Source organism: Sander vitreus, chromosome 21 (genome assembly GCF_031162955.1).
Source record: "Sander vitreus isolate 19-12246 chromosome 21, sanVit1, whole genome shotgun sequence".
In the NCBI taxonomy this organism is placed as follows: Eukaryota; Metazoa; Chordata; class Actinopteri; order Perciformes; family Percidae; genus Sander; species Sander vitreus.
The window spans coordinates 13,350,083-13,368,987 of NC_135875.1; the positions used below are offsets into that span (position 1 = coordinate 13,350,083).

At 40.7% G+C, this 18,905-nt stretch overlaps 1 protein-coding gene across 2 annotated transcripts in view; it reads left to right on the forward strand.

Moving 5' to 3' along the window:
- The window catches only part of svild (supervillin d), a 51,444-nt gene extending 36,571 nt beyond the window's left edge, over nucleotides 1-14,873 (forward strand). For both annotated transcript variants that reach the window (XM_078278608.1, XM_078278609.1), the window contains 21 exons: nucleotides 696-843; nucleotides 2,758-2,841; nucleotides 3,106-3,192; nucleotides 3,638-3,821; nucleotides 3,961-4,133; nucleotides 6,216-6,377; nucleotides 6,859-6,995; nucleotides 7,110-7,257; nucleotides 7,540-7,685; nucleotides 7,948-8,123; nucleotides 8,401-8,536; nucleotides 9,590-9,890; nucleotides 10,165-10,319; nucleotides 10,464-10,566; nucleotides 10,726-10,933; nucleotides 11,033-11,166; nucleotides 11,352-11,507; nucleotides 12,251-12,394; nucleotides 12,583-12,695; nucleotides 12,941-13,096; nucleotides 13,515-14,873. In XM_078278608.1, coding sequence (XP_078134734.1) covers nucleotides 696-843; nucleotides 2,758-2,841; nucleotides 3,106-3,192; nucleotides 3,638-3,821; nucleotides 3,961-4,133; nucleotides 6,216-6,377; nucleotides 6,859-6,995; nucleotides 7,110-7,257; nucleotides 7,540-7,685; nucleotides 7,948-8,123; nucleotides 8,401-8,536; nucleotides 9,590-9,890; nucleotides 10,165-10,319; nucleotides 10,464-10,566; nucleotides 10,726-10,933; nucleotides 11,033-11,166; nucleotides 11,352-11,507; nucleotides 12,251-12,394; nucleotides 12,583-12,695; nucleotides 12,941-13,096; nucleotides 13,515-13,601 — 3,138 coding nt within the window. In that variant the 3' untranslated portion in view covers nucleotides 13,602-14,873. The remainder of the gene's footprint in view (nucleotides 1-695; nucleotides 844-2,757; nucleotides 2,842-3,105; nucleotides 3,193-3,637; nucleotides 3,822-3,960; nucleotides 4,134-6,215; nucleotides 6,378-6,858; nucleotides 6,996-7,109; nucleotides 7,258-7,539; nucleotides 7,686-7,947; nucleotides 8,124-8,400; nucleotides 8,537-9,589; nucleotides 9,891-10,164; nucleotides 10,320-10,463; nucleotides 10,567-10,725; nucleotides 10,934-11,032; nucleotides 11,167-11,351; nucleotides 11,508-12,250; nucleotides 12,395-12,582; nucleotides 12,696-12,940; nucleotides 13,097-13,514) is intronic.
- The last annotated feature ends 4,032 nt before the right edge of the window (nucleotides 14,874-18,905 follow it).

Sequence of the window (18,905 nt, forward strand, 5' to 3'; positions counted from 1 at the left end):
CTGCCTTTTGAGACTAAGCTGTGTGCAACTCAATGTAGAAAGGAAGTCAACTATTCTGGTACATTACACGCAGTGAATTGCTCATTATTAGCAAAGAAATAAGGGGTGGCAGCCAGTAAAAACCCAGGCAGGGCCATAAAACGCTTCACATATTGAGGAGTGGAATATCATTAATTACTTTAAAACAGCTCAGGGGTCCAGTGGGTCCAGTGGGGGCAGTAAACCTCTGCTAATTCATTTTTAATGGTGGAGTTCAGGTGCAAAAATGGCAGCAGGAGTAAATCATGAAATGAAAGCAATAATGAATAGTGGGTGATGGATGGCCTCAGTCCAGTGTTGGTGTTTTATTGTCAGGACTCATTCTTCATGTTTTTTGGTTGTAAAAATGAAGTTTGAATAACACAGTAAAACCTTCTGGAGGTAGTTTTTTTTTTGTTTTTTTTTGGGAGAAGCAAAGCTCTCCTAGAAATAATTGGAAAGTAGTGAGATCTGAATTTATTTCTGGTTGCCTTCACCATGACCAGTAGTCTCTCCTAACCTCATGCAACCTTGTTGCTCACTCATGATTACGTAACTGTGTCCTCATAACTGTCTGTTCCTCTGTTAAATAAATGGACAGTAGAGTGCATAACCTACATTCCTTAAAAAAAAAAAAAAAAAAAGTCTAAGTTGTATTTGAATAAATGTTCCAACAGAAATCCAATGTAGATTTGGGGCCCAAGATGTCGCTGGCAGACAGGATGAAGATCCTTAAAGACAAGGAGGAGCAGTGGAAGAACAAAGGCAAAGGAGCAGCCAACGACTCAGTCCAGTTCACTGTGGCTGGACGCATGGCCAAGAGAGGTGAAACTGCAGTGTGTTATTAACTCCGTGTGGCTTGACACGAGTTGAGTATGCTTATTGTTCTGCTGCGAGAGGACAAGTCAGTCTTGAAAACTCTCTGTGCTGCTACATGACGTAGTGTCTTTCAGGTCGTAGACTTTGCTTTACACTGGTCTTTTTTATCTTAAGAAAATGCAAATGAAAGGTTTAAAAAAAGAAAAGGAAAACCAACAACTAACTAACCAATAGGATTTTGTGAAAATGGACAAACAATAATTGCCACCTTTATAACAGTATATAACAATTTTGCTGAATCACATTTGAGCCTCCATAAAGAGCTGCTCAACCTACAGTGGTTTACTTAAAGCCCATTAGATAGTAAGGGATATCTTCAGGGTTGTTGGGCTATACAGTGGGATCCATGATAACATACCTAAAAATGATTCCCTTTAGAGCTGCAATGACCAGTCAATTAATCGATAAGGCTATTAACAGAAAATGAATCCGCACCAAATCTGATACTTTTTTCTGGCAACATTTCTTTTAATTGATTTTTAGTTTCTCTAATGCAGAGATCTTCAACAGGGGGTCCGGGACCCCTAGGGGGTCCTCAGAGTCACTGCAGGGGGGCTTCTAAATTGTTGTTAATATTTGAAAGTTTAAAAAAAAATGTAATGTCTTAACGTGAATGCAACATATTATTAGTAAATATAAATCCCCATTGATAATATGCTTTCTGACCTATGGGTGAAGTAGTAACTAAGATAGTCATCCACAGATACAGTATTTCCTAAGGATTCACTGTGCCACATGTATGTTTAACATTAAAAGATTATTTATAAAAAGAAATTATTATTTTAATAGCTTAGTATTCTATGCTCGATGGTGTTTTTTTGCCCCCAACTGCTCCTTCCATTCAAGGCACCTAACGTTAACCTTAACCCTAACCCTAACCAGGGTCTAATCCTAGTGCCTTCCAGGCAGCGCTGCCTGGAAGGAGCCGTTGGGGGCAAAAAACACTGATAAACGTATTCTATGCACTAAAAAGGTATGTATAAAGGCATTAGGCCGCCCTACACTTTATTGTAGACCCAGTTTAATATGCAATTTAATTTTTTACAATATTCAGTAGGGGTGTGCAAAACAATCGATTCACATTCGTATCGCTATTCAAGCTCTACTGATTCAAAATCGATCCATAGAATTCAAAAAATCGATTCATATTTTGTTTTATTTATTTTAAATTGTGTGTCTACTGCAATCACATGGGAAAAGTAACTACATTTACATACTGTGAATCGTTTTAATCGAGAATCATTTTTGAAATCGATAAAAAAAATCGATTTTGAATCGAATCTGGGGCCTAAAAATCAATATCGAATCGAATCATGACATTTTCTGAATCATGCACCCATACTATTCAGTGTTTCCTCTATGCTGACCCTGCAGTGACGACCCGCCACAGCAAAACCTCCGCCGCCACGGCACCAGAAACAGAGCAGACGCACAACGCAGTCGCACCTGTGGTTGTAAGTGCACAGACACGACCAGCCGAACGACAAACGCCGCGCAACCAGCAACCAGTAACATAGCTCAAGCACGGCGCTCGCCGCTCAACCTGCCCCCACTGCTAAAGAAAATCCTAAAGGAAACGCTGATATTAGTCCCTGCTCTGTCTCTCTTTCAGTTAAGGGGTCCTTGGTTTTAAAAACGTTGAAGAACCCTGCTCTAATTTAAGAATGTGCTGCTTGTCTTTCTCATACTTGAAAGTGAACTGAATATCTTTGCAGTTTTGACTGTTGGTCAGATAAAACAAGACATTTGAATATGCTTCTTGTTTTTAGACGAAACAATGAATCTAGAAAATAATTGACAGATTAACTGGTGATGAAATTGACTGGTAGTTGCATTTTCCCCCTGTTCTTCTTCCTCCAGGTCTTGTGACAGATACCGGAAAGGAAGAGTCACCTCTCAGTTCCCTCAAGAGATCCAATGCCACGCCTGTGAAGCCGCAACAAGGTAGTTAATCAATAAAGTGATGAACCCGTCAGTCTGTTAATACAGCAGATGTTGTCATTATTTAAATATTGATACTTGAACAGGACTCTTGTGTGTCACAAGGTGCTACTAAGTCCAGATAACCCAGATTTATCTTTATATTTAAATCATTTTAGTATTTTTTTGAATAGCATTTGATACCTTTTTAAAACAATATTAATGCCACATTTTTTTGTGGGTACTAAGCCACGATTAATCAGGCCTCTGTTTGTTTTTGCTGGACAGAAATCTCCAGTAGAACTGATGTCAAGGTGGAAGGAGATAAAAGGCTCGACAAGCTAGAGTCTTTCCTCGACAAGCTCCACAATAAAGGTACAATCCCCCTGTTGTCGTTGTATTCCGCATGAGATGATATTTGAATACACATTGAGTTATTAAGGATCTATTGTGTGTGTGTGTGTGTGTGTGTGTGTGTGTGTGTGTGTGTGTGTGTGTGTGTGTGTGTGTGTGTGTGTGTGTGTGTGTGTGTGTGTGTGTGTGTGTGTGTGAATGAATGTGTTTTTCCAGATTTGTTTAATTTCAAACTTATTTACTGCCACATAGCTACAGTCTATATTGAACATTGACATACACACACACACACATGATGCTGCGAGCTCACAGGACAGGATATCCAACCCATTTTGAACATATCTGAATCACCTTACCATGACTCTGTCCTTGTCCTGTTCGCCATATTCATAATTAGGGAGAGAAAAGTTCTGTGTAACACTTCCTGTTCCATTCTTCCTGTTTCCTGCCATGATGCGTGGGTCAGGCGTGAGTAAAAGCAAGACATCCACTGTCGAGGTGACGGCAGAGACAGAGAAAGAAGTGATGACCCTGGATGATGACGAGACGTTCGGCAACTTCTACAAATCTGTCTCACCGTCCACATCCCTGGACTCCAGTGTGGTTATGACAGAGGAGGACCTCAGCCAGATCCAGGCCGATACACCAAAGTTAGTTGATAATAATAGTCATAACAACAATGAATGACAATCAACGACTTATGATTCCCTATTTCTCTCAAATGTCATTCTCAGGTCCTTGGTTGCTTGAGTTAAAAATGACCACTGTTTTGTGTATGCATGTCTTCAGGCTCACCTCAGCCGTAGCAGAACACAAGCGAGCAGTGCGACCAACGAGAAGGAACCAGGGCTCCAGGAACCCTCTGCGGGCTCTGGCTGCCCGCAACGACATCCGCCAGGTCTACACCGAGCAGAGGCTTAATGTAGCCTCACTGGAGACCAAGAGGATCCAAGTGGAGAGGAGTAAGACTGCACAAACTATTTCTATGCTATTATGGTTCTAACCCTAGCTAGGCTGTAGAGTCTGATACGTACGGTATACTAGCCGCATCCAAGGTGGCGCGCGCCATCGTGACGTCAAAATGACGTAATATCCTGCTGGCGCTCCTGGATTTATGGCGCGCGAGCACGCCTCTTTTTTTTTTTTTTTCAGCGGCGTGCGACAAAACGGAAACAAGGAAACAGGAAGCCTGAACGAGTTTGCGGACAACCGGATGTCAGGACTCTCAGAGTGACTGCAAGTCTCTCTTGTAAACTTACTGGGTGATGAAGATGAGTTCTTTTATGGCGAATTAAAGGCTTGATCTGACAAAGTAGGTCATTGAATCAAATCGAAGCATGACGGCAATGCTGCTGCCAGTTCTGCCATTGTTTACCTTTTTCTTCTTCTTCTAGTCCGTAGAAAGAGTAACGTCGGTAGCCTTTGCTCATTAGCGCCACCGCTGTTCAGGAGAAGACTGCAACTATTGTTGCGAGCACCAGCGCGGGTATAAATAGTCACGGCGATCCCATGACGTCACATATGCGCGCGCCAGCTGGGCTGCGGTTACTGTAAAACACACTTTATATGGTCCAACAGCTTCCACGCACCACCAAAAGTTTAGTCCACAACCAAACTTTGCTGTGTAATGACTTTACCAAGTTATGTTTATGTCCTGATAAGCTTACAAGGTTCCAGTGGCCTTTAGTGGTTTCTGAAGGCTGCAGTGTTCTCTAAAACTGTAACAATAACATAAAGGCAAAAACAATAGCAAAAGAATGAGATTACAATTTTGATACTTAAATGTACACTACCGGTCAAAAGTTTGGGGTCACTTAGAAATTTCCATTCCACTCCATTACAGACAGAATACCAGCTGAGATCAGTTGCATTGTTTTTTTAACCAGGGCAGCAGTTTTCAGATTACATTATGTGCTTACATAATTGCAAAAGGGTTTTCCAATGTTTTCTTAGTTAGCCTTTCAAAATCAGATTAGTAAACAGAATGTGCCTTTGGAACATTGGATGAATGGTTGCTGATAATGGGCAATGTAGATATTGCATTAAAGATCAGCCACTTCTTTCTACAACAGTCGACAACCCTTTTGCAATTATGTAAACACATAATGTAATCTGAAAACTGCTGCCCTGATAAAAAAAAAACAATGCAACTGATCTCAGCTGGTATTCTGTCTGTAATGGAGTGGAATGGAAATTTCTAAGTGACCCCAAACTTGACCGATAGTGTATGTTATTTATTTATTGTGTCATGCACATACATGCGACCACATGGAAACTTAAGACACCAAAATTGCAGTTGTAGTGGTGAAACATTTGTCAGACATTAACCTTTGTTTTTTTAATGTCTGACAAATGTTTCACCACTACAACTGCAATTTTGGTGTCTTAAATTTCCATGTGGCCGTTTGTATGTGCATGCAATAAATAAATAACATACATAACCATACATACTGTAGGTTACTAAAGAGTGTAACCTGACGGGAAATTAAAGTTCTTTTATATTTTGGCCATTTATATATGCAGTTCATTGCAAACAAGGTATTTTGTCTCCTGTCCCCTCTCCTCTACCTAAAACACAGCTCAGGTTGTTTAATTTTCAGTAAACACATTGCATCGAAGCTGGATTAGCTGAACTCAAGCACTGAAGCTGTTCTGAAGGTACAAGCAGCTGTACGCGTTACCTGCCTGATATTCATATACTGTATTTTGTAAGTTTAGTCTGCCGCTTGTGTATTTTCTATATTCGGTTCCTCTTTATAGATTTTCTTTACTCGTCTGACCTCAGTTTTCACAGGTTACACGGGAAATAAGGGGAAGTGAGCACCACAGCTATGTGTAGGCTGTCTAGTATAGCGCACATGAAAGAAGAAATTCAAAAACATGTCCTATCTCTTATGATCTATGTTATAAATCCTGCCATGGTCTTTGTTTGTTATAATTAGTGAGATGGCAGATTAGATCAAGGAATAGAAATGATCAGTGTGTCAATTCAACTGTGTTCATTTCTAATGATCACTGGTCCTCTTCTTTTCTCTCCATCAAAGTGGCAAAACACTCCAAAACAAACCTGGCTGATGTGGCATTGGCGGGCCTCGCCAGCAAGGAGAACTTCCGCAAGATCAGCCTGCGGAGTGTGAAATCCACCGATGTTGTGACCAACAACAGTACGCTGCCTTTCAACAAGCTCATGCTCATCCGCGTCAAAGGTCAGAAATGCAGGCAAATGAACTGTATGTTTGTTCTCTATTAATATTTGTTGAATGGAGGCGTGATGAGGCAGCACAGTGGCCCAATGGTTAGCACTGTGTCCTCGCAGCAATAAGGTACAGGGTTCGAACCCGAGTCCCGGGCCTTTCTGTGTGACGTTTGCATGTTATCCCCGTGTCTGCATGGGGTTTTCTCTAGGTGCTCTGGTTTCCCCAACCAATTGGAAGTCGCTTTGGATAAAAGCATCAACTGAATGACATGTAATGTAATGATGTATGGTAGGCTATCACCCATCCCTTTTTATAATGAGGAGCAAAAAACATATCACTTAGAAGGGAAACTCCCATGTGTGTTTTTTGTGTCTAAAGAAAGTTAAGTTAATAAACCACAAACCAATTATATTTGTTACAGATCTATACCAGTGATTTATGTTTCAGATTAAGCCTACTGAAGTATAAACTGCTTTGTCATCGTCTGTAGGTCGGAGGCACATCCAGGTGCGTCTGGTGGAGCCCACAGCGCACTCTCTAAACAGTGGCGACTGCTTCCTTCTCATAACGCCAAAGCACTGCTATATGTGGAGCGGAGAGTTTGCCAATGTCATTGAGAAAGCTAAGGTAGTGAACCTTAATGGTTTTTTGATTTGAGTGTTTGGACAGGCGTTGACACAGCATGATATAAACTCTCCACTTGAATACAGACGTGACGTGCAATATGTTTTCTGTGACCAGGCGTCGGAGATGGCAGCGTTTGTTCAGGCCAAGAGGGACCTCGGGTGTAAGGCCTCCCAGGTGACAGTGTTGGAGGAGGGCATCAACACTGACAGCAGATGGGCCAAAGAGTTCTGGAGCCTGCTGGGAGGACAAACCCAATACAGAGGTTCATACTCAGACAGAGACACTGTCTCTCTTTAACATCATCAGCTCAAGCACAAACAGAGTTTAATACAGTACATACAAAAGTAAAGTATTTTTTTAGTGAAAGTTAGTGACAACTGCAGCCTCTGTTTCATAACACATTTTTTAAATATAATATAATGCTTTTTAGATTTGTTCTTTTCCTTAAGAACACCTCATTTAAAGGATTTTATGTTTAAGCACTGGGGCCCCTGGCGACTTACACATATGCTTACTCTCTTTTTGTGCTGTGTGTGTGTTGTAGGGGCAGGGGAGCCAGAGGAGGATGAGCTGTATGAGAGTGGGGTGGTAGACTCTAATGGAGTGTACAGACTCCAGGGAGACAAACTGGTGCCTCATGAAGATGCCTGGGCCTCCATCCCGAGTGTCTCCTTGCTCGACTCTAAAGAGGTAACACCACTACTCGAGTACTGACCTCATATGTCTGGGAAGTTCTGACAAGTGTGGAAAAATATTTTGATTCATTTTGCCGCTGGAAAAGTCTGGGACCTACATAGAAAGTGTGAAAAGGCATGGTATAAAATGTCCATAGAGCACCCATAATAGTCCAGACAGACATTTGAATACACATTGTTTCTCTTGTTTTGCATGTTGTAAAAACCACAATCCATCTTCTCTCCCCCTTCCCTCTGCTGTCAACAACCCACACCAGGTTTTAGTGTTTGATTTTGGCGGCGAAGTGTACGTATGGCACGGGAAAGATGTGCCCTTGGGTGACAGAAAAGTTGCAGTGAAACTGGGCAAACAGCTTTACAGCGGCAGCTATGACTACAGCAACTGCAGAGTCAACCCTTTAGATGCCTCCTGCCTGAATACGGATGTGCCTATGTGAGTATCACATGTTAATCCTACCACCTTTTGTAGCAGTTAACACAATTGTACACCGTGGTTCACTTTTTAGTATTTATCTTAGACATTTTGGACTTAATAAATGCAGTTTTACGTGATATAAGTGGGCATGAATGGAGAGCAAAAGATGGGTTAAGGGTTAGATTATTGGTTGTGTTATTGTAACCCCTAGTGGTTTAATCTGGCCAGTACAGCTGCACAGAGGAAATGTTTTTTTTAAATGACTTCCTCGTGTGATTGTGTGTGTGATTTCCAGGCAGGGGGAAGGTCGTCCGAGCTGGACCCTGTTTGGCCGGCTGTCAGAGCACAATGAGACGTCCCTGTTCAGAGAGAAGTTCCTGGACTGGGCCGAGAGGAAGAAGGAGGAAGCTGCTCAAGCTGAGGAAATCAAGGTAGATGAGATTCGACTATATGTGCATTTTGATTTGTTGGGTGCTTTTGTGGAATAGTTTGAACGAATTGATCAATCAACGTGTTAATATGTTGCAATTTAAAAAAAAAAGGTACAAAAGATTTATTTTTCAAAGGTACAGAGGTGAGGAAGGAGAGTGAAAATCACTTGCTGATGTCAATGCTGCTTGATTTTTGTTTTTGTTTGCTCCTCCTTATCTCAATAGCTAGATAACGTAGGAGGAGGAGTAAATTGGAGTGGTATTTTTGTATTGTTTAAAATGGTTTATCTTGTTTGACTGTGATATAATTTTGATGTGGTAAAGACTGGGAGGGTAGCCTAGGGATATATATATATATATATATATATATATATATTAGAGGTGTGAATCTTCACTGATCTCCCGATTCGATTACGATTATCATGTCTTCGATTTGATATCTCGATGCGTCAAACACATTTTTCTATTAAAGCCATATAGGATATTTAATTCATAGCTTTTCAAGCTTCAAAAACAAAACATTCTGCAGTGCTCTAATACTAAATAAATTGGATACATAAAACTACAGCACTGAGCAAATGGCACTTCCTGAATGTGCAAAACATAACAGAATATGTAAACAGAAAGGTTGTTAGGCCTACATTAAGTTATAAACAGAAATAATCGATTATGGCCTGGCCGATTATCGATGCAGCATCGTCCATGTCCATGATTCGATGCATCGATTATTTGATTCATTTTAACACCTCTAATATATATATATATATATATCTTCTATTAATCGATCAAAATAATCATTTATTTACTGTATTTACTAAGGGTGTTTGCATTTGATTTAGCAGTGACTCTGTGTTAGTGTAAATCATTGACAGCTTTCATGAATCTGATTTGCTTGTTTTATTTTCTTGTTGCCTGTTGATCTGTAGGTATCTGACAATCTGTTTTTAAAGGAATTAAAAAGAAACGTTGCTTCTGTAGCCGCTTAATTCATGAATATATCCTGACTAAAGTAACAAATTTGAAACTGACCAAAAACATTCTTTTTCTGCTCAGAGCCCAGTCCACGCTATTGAACGCCCCCCACTGGACATGGAACTGCAGCCATGCGACGCCAAGGCCCTGCTGGACAACGAGCCGGAGCCGGTGAAGACCGTTCTGGAGGGGGTGAACGTCCAGCGGGGCCACGGCCTGGTGAGGGCAGATGATGGCAGACAGGCGGAGTTGGCTACAATAGCTGTAGACGCCTGGCACATCAAAGAGCACGGTGAGGAGGAACTGCCCAAAGAGAGCCTGGGCCAACTGCACGAGGGCGACGCCTACATCATTCGTTGGAAGTACTCTATCACCACACTTGGTGAGTCATGCATTTGGCACAGAGGTAATGCCTGAAATACAGTGGCTGTGTGAATTGGAAGGTTTGAATATGATGACAAAGTAGTAAGACCTGGGAGAAAATGAATGGCACTGACTTCAATTATTAGTCGTGATGAAGTGCAACTGATAAACAGCAGCTGTGCTTAGAGCAAAGAGGCAAATTTAAGTGTAGTTAACAAGGTTTGAAAGAAGACTTACATTTTAGCAGAAGTCCACCAGGTTTACTCTGGTTCTGTTCTGTCCTGTTTTGTCAGTGGGTAAGCGACAGAAACCCGGGGAGCTGAGCGCCGGTGCTCCTGGAAGAGAGAGGACTGCTTGTTTTTTCTGGCAAGGCAGTCACTCCAGCGTCAGTGAGAAAGGAACCTCGGCTCTAATGACAGTGGAGCTGGGCAGCCACAGGGGGTCACAAGTGGGTATCAGTTCATCACGGCCACACACAATCAATAAAATGTCACGTTTCAATAGTAAAGTTCCCAATTAGAACTCATAATTCAAGTAGGATTTAATCAAAGTGTGTCTTTCTATATATGTTTGTATGTGATTGGCTGTCCAGGTGTTGGTGAGTGAGGGAAAAGAGCCGCCGTGCTTCCTTCAACTCTTCCAGGGAGGTTTGATCATCCACAAGGGCAGCAGAGAAGACAGTGCAAACAACACAGGTACAAACAAAACATTGTTGTTGTTTTTTTCAGTGATGCAGTGTAATACCAAATGGAGAGTAGGGACTTGTTGAACACTTTTTAATTTTCAATGTCAAATAAACACGCAGAATTATTGTGCCATTAACGCTTCTCACCATGTCTGGGTCACCTCTCCAGATGGCTGGAGGTTGTTCTGTGTTCGTGGTGAGGCAGAGGTGGAGGCCTCACTGGTGGAGGTAGATTGCCAGCGTGCCAGTCTGCGCTCCCGTGCTAGCCTGGTGCTTCTTAGCGCTCAGAACGGCATTCTCTACTTGTGGCACGGCTGTAAAGCACATGCCGGTGCCAGGCAGGTGGCCAAAAGAGCTGTGGACAAATTAACCCAGAGGTAAGGAATATAGGTATATATAGGTATAGGTATATATAGATGATGTGTAGTGGAAGGACATATGTGGACCAACAGTTTATCTGTGTTTGTGTCATCAAGGTGTCCCTCAGAGTTAGGTCTGAGCAGCACCAGCAGCGTGACAGTTGAGGAGGTGGAGGAAGGATCTGAACCTGCAGAGTTCATTAAGGCTCTGGGCCCGCAGGACAAGAAGGCCTACGACTGTATGCTGCAAGGTGCGTCCTCACATTCCCAATCCTCAAAACCACTTCCCAAATTTTCAGCAAAAAATGGAGAGAAAGTTCTGTTGTTCTTTATTGACTGCTTGTATTCAGTGTGTGAGCAGATATGTAAAGAGATGTGTGTGTGTGTGTGTGTGTGTGTGTGTGTGTGTGTGTGTGTGTGTGTGTGTTGTCTCCAGATCCAGGGAAGTACAACTACACACCCCGGCTGTTCTGGCTGAGCGCCAGCTCCGGGATTTTCGAAGGGGAGGAGCAGCTGTGTCCAGCCAGGGTGATGGAGGGAGTCATGGCGATGCCCTTCCTGCAGGAGAACCTCTACTCCGCACAACAGCCAGGTACCACACACAACTGTAGCAATGTTCTGATGCTTTCTATAAAACTAAACTGGAGTATAGATCAATGTCCAACTATTTCTGATATCTTATCCTAGAATAAGGTTACATTGCCAGTTGGATCAATACTCAAATAGAAAAGTATCTGTATCTCCTATTTACCTATTTATTGATTTAATAAAAAATACTTATCTTTGTTAGGCTAGTTGTCAGTGACTGTAGTGTAAAATCCCATAGTTTGAAGCTTTGCACCCTTGTGAGTCATTCATCTAAAGAATTTGCACATTTTAGAGATACATCATGAAAAATACAGTTTCTGTGCTGAGTTACCCTTATACTGAATCAGAGATATTTTGTAAAAAGAGAGTCTTGGCAGGTTTCTCAACCTGCGTGCACACAAAGAAACACTACACAAGGGCGCCTGGGTAGCTCACATGGTAGAGTGGGCGCCCATATATAGAGGTTTACTCCTCGACGCAGCGGCCACGGGTTAGACTCCGACCTGCGGCCCTCTGCTATGTCGTTCCCCCTCTCTCTCCCCTTTCCAGTCTAAGCTGTCCTATAGAAATAAATGCCAAAAAGGAAAGAAACACGACACAAAAATTACAAAAACATTAAGTTACACATTGTTCCCTGTTTGGACCTCGTACTGATGAGAACTAAACAATAAGGTGCTGGTATTTGAAATACTTTTACACAGGCTTCTCTGTTAGATATGTAAGTGCTCTGCTGTCTTACTTCTCCAGCCCTGTTCCTGCTGGATAACCGTATGGAGGTGTACCTGTGGCAGGGCTGGCAGCCCGAAGACACACAGTGTACCGGCTCTGCAAAGATGCGCTGGAACAACGAGAGGAAGTGTGCCATGGAGACTGTGCTGCAGTACTGCAAAGGTCAGTCTGTCTACAGTAATTGATTAGGACATTTTTAGCAGCCAAACACTCACCTAAGTAGTCTTCAAAAAACACTGCTATTTCTTTTCTTTTTTATGCCATCAGTATTTTGAGCACACATTACTTACCCCCTATACAGTTGATATCTGAATCTGAATACATCTTCTACACTGTGGTGTGATTTACAGAGAAGAACCCTCGGCGCCCCCCTCTGGCATATCTGGTCCTGGCAGGCTGTGAACCTCTCACCTTCACCAACATCTTCCCATACTGGGAGAACGACACCAGTATCACTTCAAAGGTGCTGGAATACTTAATTTTTTTCTCATTGTGATGTCTCAGTTTTTACTACTCGGTGTTTGGGTTAGTAGTGTTGTCCCAGTATCACAGCTTAAGACAGGAGACTGCTGAGCTCCATGTAGGTGACACTAGAAAGAATCCAAATTATCTCACTTAACCAGATCTGTTCAGATAAAGTGTCTGAAATGGAAACTAGAATAGTTCAGTTTTGCATTTGTTTACCTACTGTAAATTATGTGTACACAGACCGAAAGCTCCAAGAACAAGGTGATGTTAGTAAAGGAGGCGCTGTCTCAGCTCAGTAAGCAGCAGTACTCCATCGAGGAGCTGACCAGCAAACCACTACCAGAGGGAGTGGACCCTCTACGCCTGGAGGATTACCTGTCTGACCAGGACTTCAAGGTAGGGCACTCGGCTGCTCTCAAATAGGATCGTAAGGCTCAATGTATTGTTAGATCAAATTATTTCCTTGCAGTTCATTATTTCCAGTGTGTGAGAGTTTTGTTGAGTATAAGCCAAATGACAGAAGACAAAAAGACATTTTCAAAATGATATTCAAACCAAACGCGTCATTAAAAAAACAAATTCAATTTAATTAAAAATTAAATAAAAAAAAAAAAGATAAAATGTTGAAAATAATGAAAATAGTTTGACCAGACAGTCATACACGTTTGTATTGACCATATGCATGTTATAGCAAATATACATGAACACCGATTTCATAGCACTTGGGACACTTGGACCACACGTTTTTCACCTATTTGTTATTGTATTAGGCATCATGTAACATTTGTTTTCCTCTTACATTGATGTTTTGCAGACACTTCTTGAGATGAGCCGAGTTGAGTTCAATGCTCTGCCAAACTGGAAGCAAAAGAATCTGAAGAAAAGCAAAGGCCTGTTTTAAAACATATCTTTTTGTACACAAATCTGCCCCTTCTTTTATATTCTCAGCAGCTTTTCGTACATTTTTTGATTCCAAGGAGAAAATGATATCCTCATTTTGTAAGGATAAAGAAAAGTATATGTACAATTTTGTTTAAATGTTGATCTATTTTTTAATAACAATGCCATTTTTAACGTTTTCCTGTGTCACTGAAATATTTTAGCCAATCATTATGTGCAATTGTTAATCTTTTTTTGATGGCAAGATGTTTTCCTTGTATGGTAAAAAATAGTTACCCTCACATTATAAATATGTAATATACCATAAATGAATGTGTTTTTATGTCTGACACCAGATGGTGTGAGAATGTGTTTGTATGAAAATTGCCTGTGGTTTCAAAAGTGAGGGGAGTTAATGATTTTAATATTTGACGGAAAAAGCCAGATGTGTAATGGGATTAAATTGTTCAGCAAAAATGTCTCCACTTACAGGTTGACAAAGAACAGAAGCAAAACAAGTCAAAGTTCAGAGAACAATCCCTATAATTTGTTTGTTGTGCGTTAAAAAGAAACGTGGCGAATTGTATTTTAGACGTGTGACTCGTACAGTTGTAACAGCAATTCCGTTTTTATTCTTTTTTTGTAGATATGTGTGGTTGTGGGTGTGACAAAGTGAACTCCAAAATACAGAAACTGAAACATGAAAAATGATTTCTGACTTTGCATCCATCACATTGATGCGACTGACTGTTGTTCAGCATCACTGAAACTGATCCGCAACATTTTTTTTTAAAGTTTGGTACTGAATACATCCTGGTTCTCATGAAGAACTGCCTGTGTGCCAGTGATGGCAGCCCTCTGATCAACTGGTTGTTAGGGACCAAATCTAATCTTTTTGTCTTGTTATACATGTTTTTGTGTATGTGTGAGTGTGTAAATGTGCATCTTAAAAGTATTAAGTATGTGTGGGTATGTAAGAGAGAGTAACTGTGCAGTATAAACTGCCTTTATAGCTGTAGCTGACACAACAAATGTATACTGCCACTGTGATGTAATGGTATGTAAACCATATTGTTAACATGACCATGCCTGTGATGTCTGAAGTAGGAAATTCTCTGCATGATGTAAACAAAAATATTTTGCATTTTTTTGTGATACATAAGATCAGCATTATATGTGGAGACAGCTTCCAAGCCAGCTTTTATTTCATGGCACATAACAGTAAACATTGGTCTTAGAGAAATGAGATATTAATGCTCAAGATTCCCTTTTAAATAAAGAATTTTTAAAAATGTTTGGTTCTGATCGTCTTTGAAACAGCAGAAGCGTGTGCTAGCTCTTAAACCGATGATCTATAGTCTTTCCACTGAAGGCATGGCCCAGTAGAAGACGCACAGGTGCAAATAATTAAATTAACAATGCCTAACTACAAGCGGAGCCATTGTTAAGGGTTATTAGTAACACCTGTGTTTTCCCTGCTATGCCGAGTCTGCCTGCTGGGAAAAAGGCCTGCTGGGATCAATATTACAACAGCTACCCAGTGCAAGAAGTTGTTGCAGTAATAATACAACATGATACTTCTTTGGAATGTCTTAAGACACATTCATTTATTTTATTGGTGTGTTTTTTTTCTGCTGTTTTTAAGATGGAAAAGTCTGTGAAATCTGCCAGTGGAACAGTAAAGCATAACATTCCATAGCCACTACCACTAACAGCTTTCTATGGCTTCTTCATGACAGGCGTTCTGACTTGTTATACAGCCGGAAAAGCACAGGTGGCACTTATAACATTAACGATGGCTCCATTTCATTTAGGGGTCTCAGAAATCTCTAACAGTGGGCACAATACCAGAGCCCTGGAACCGGTCCAGCTGAGCTGAACACAGCCAGTATTAATGTTATTAATGTTAGTTAAATCTGTATCAGACAAGTCCAAATGTACCACTGTGAGAACATGGCTGCTGTTGTTGCTTATACAATTTTTCTTTCATTAGAATTTTGAAAATGCTTAAAAGGTTATCATGTTAGAAACCCATTTTATTAAAATGACTCAAGCAGTTATAATCAGTAGGCCTTTTTCCATTTATTATTGTGCTCATAAGGATTTAAAAAAGTTTAGTTTATTAATTAAAAAATGTAAGCATGCAATGTATTCTTTGGCCACCTAGGGGCAGTGAAAACAAGTTGTAAATGTAGCGTTAAACACACAGACATGATATTAGCTTGTTAATAAGTTGAGTTGTAACTTGCAACGTTAAAGCTTTAGGGCGTAACTTTTTTATATTAATGAACGTCCGTTACATTCAAGCCATTGCCAAATGAGTTGCTACAAAGCTAATTAAGACTATCAGCTCCACACAGCTCTGTCTGCATTTCTCAGTATCGCTATGTTCAGAAGATTGTGTCGTCCGGTGACATTCCCGCACAGAAACTCAAGTGAAGAGAATTACCTCTTCTGAAGAGTCCATGTTTTTTAATCCTCCGTGTTCTCCTAAACTGCCAGCAACTGCATCTAAGAGGTATGGGGGCGAGAGTTCGATCACATAAAGGCTTGTATCATGCGGACTCGCCTACAGTGTCGTTATGATTACTTAGAATTCCTCATGGGGGCGACAGAAACTAACAGTTGCATACATACACACCCAGAAGACGTGGAGCAACATTTGCACTCATTTGGAGTCGCTTTTTTGTCCGCTTCATTATATGTAAGTCATATTCAGTCCATGGGCGGATCTACAGCCCCCAGCTGCCTCCCTAACTTTGGTGTTAAAAAAAACTGTGCTTGTAAAAACAAACTGCCACTATGTCCACAAGCTTCTTAAAACATTGAAACAAACAATTAATTTCTATTAATTAATAATAAATAATAATTGTGGATGTAAGCCCCCTGCTCCTCAAATACTTAGCTACGTCCCTGCATTAAACGTGCAGAGCGGCCAGTGAGATCTGCGTCATTTTGACATTATATTGGCGCACGCCAGCTCGGCTACGGCGACTGTAAAACGGCCTTGAGCTGTCTCCGCGCCTCTGAAGGTGAAGTCAGTTTCCCCAGGCAAAGTTCAATTTGTAATGAATGTAATGTATGCTAAAGGCGAATCAGCATCAACAACAGCGTGTCTATTACGTTAGCCAAAAGTCAAAACGCTCCCTCGTGATTTGTAAGAGCATTCTGCCCTTTGATTAGTTTTGATTTTAGTAAAGACAAGAACAGCATAATACAAAATGTTACAAACTGGCATGTTTGAATTCATAACGTTTACAGAGGGTCGCCGTTTCGGTGGCGTTACGTTACAACACACTACAGTGCTTGCTGAGACCGATCATTTGTATGTGATTAGTTAAGGAGTACTATAAAATCCACTTCCTCTCACATATCAATAAGGCTGCACAAATTAAACCAGGTGACATCCTTTACTGTCAAACTGGGAAAACAACAAATACAACTGGATTAAGAAGGCTAGTCTAAACATAACTGGTGTGTGCATGTAAAAAAAATGTCTTTTGATGTTATGTTTGTTAGGCTAGGCTACTTATTAGTTACGTGGCCCTACAGTGTAATGTAATACAAGGATAACTGAGCTTTTCACATCTTGACTTTTGCAGGCCAGAGTAGCTGGAGATATTAGCTGAAGCCTAAAAGTAGGGATATTGCTAGCCCAGAAAATTCTGAGTAGTGCACAGGATGAAGAGAAGGATGGAAATGAAGAAGGCAGTAAACTGGAGAGACAGGCGGATCAGAGCAGGAGAAGATCACAGATGATGATGATGAGAAATAAGTGAAAGCGAAAAGGGAAAGGAAGACTTGACTGTGAGGGATGAAGAGGAGGCTGCAGATTCAGAGAGAGGGACAGAGGCAGGGAGTGATCAGGAGGAGGCAGATGAAGATGACAGGGAGGAAGAGGCCTGCAGTTACCCCTGGACCATATGGTATGTTTGTATTCTCCTTCCATATAAATTGCAGTACAGTAGCATAACATGTCATATCACTCAGTGAAATGACAGAGACAGGGACAACGAAAAATGGAGACTCTCCAAGCCTCCAAAGATTATTTCTAGCCTTATTTTTAGCCCTGTGACAGGTTCTGTTTCCAACAGCGCTTGTCAGATGTATTAGTGAAATCAAACAGTATGGAAAAAAACTAATATACTATGATGTATTTAAGGCATTTAACTATCAGCTGTACTTTGTGTAAAAGAATATGTCTTCTAATTGTCTGGTTCAAATAAATACTGTAATATATATACAAATAGATATAAGACATTTCTCTTTTGGTTTTCTTTTTAATTTGACTTTAGTCTGAATTCCAGAGCTCATGTGTTACATGAAATGTACTTTTGTGGATAATTTGTGTCTGAAAGGATGAGATGGAGTTGATTAAAACCCTTCATTTCTCATGTAAGTGGTACTTTCATAAAAATGTACATTGATGGGGCACTGTGATTTAGGATTCAAAGACAACTTATTTTTGTTTATGCCCATTTTATTGCACCACTCTCTTCCTGTTTAGATAGATGTATAGATTTAGGCTATAGATGTCTGTTATTCACTCTCACCAATGTGTTTCTCAAATAAAATAAATCCTTAAAGCTGCACTGATCAATATTTTGTGTTATTAACTATGGAAAAAATGACTAGGTATAATGAAAAAGGGGTCGCTCGTAGTGACAAACAAAAGTTGTTCAGTTCTAAGAAGCGTTTTTAGCAACTTCCAGGTCATTTCTTATGTTTCGTAGCCTACAACTGGACTGTTTTGGTTCACTCTCACTGCTCTCTTCAGCACAATTTCCATCAACAGCAGGCAGCTGTTTTAAGTGAAAAACGTTCTGATAAAGCCACCTAACCAGCACCAAATGACAGAGAGAAATAGTTACAACTAGCGGGTGAACATAGTTGAGTATTCGGCAGCTAAAAAGCCAGATATTGCTCTCACGAGTAGGCCCGTCGCGATAGTCAATACATGGACTTATCGCACGATATATGGAAATGAGCTCGGTAGCTTTTGGTGACGCAATATATTGCAATTGATAATTTGTATAATTGAAAATAAAGATTTATTCATTTTTACATACAAATGAATGTTACCAACCATAATCGTAGATCGTCTGCTTTCTGTGTCAGAGGAAGAGGCGTGGCTCAGGAATATCATTAAAGGTGCAGTAGGTAAGACTTATAAAACTAACTTTCTGTCATATTTGCTGAAACTGACCCTATGTTCGAGTAGAACTACATGAAGCAGGTAATTAAAAAAAAAAAATCTGGCTCCTCCGGCACCACCTACAGCCTGTAGTGTGATTTGCAAAAAATCCACAGCTCCCTGTTCAGATGC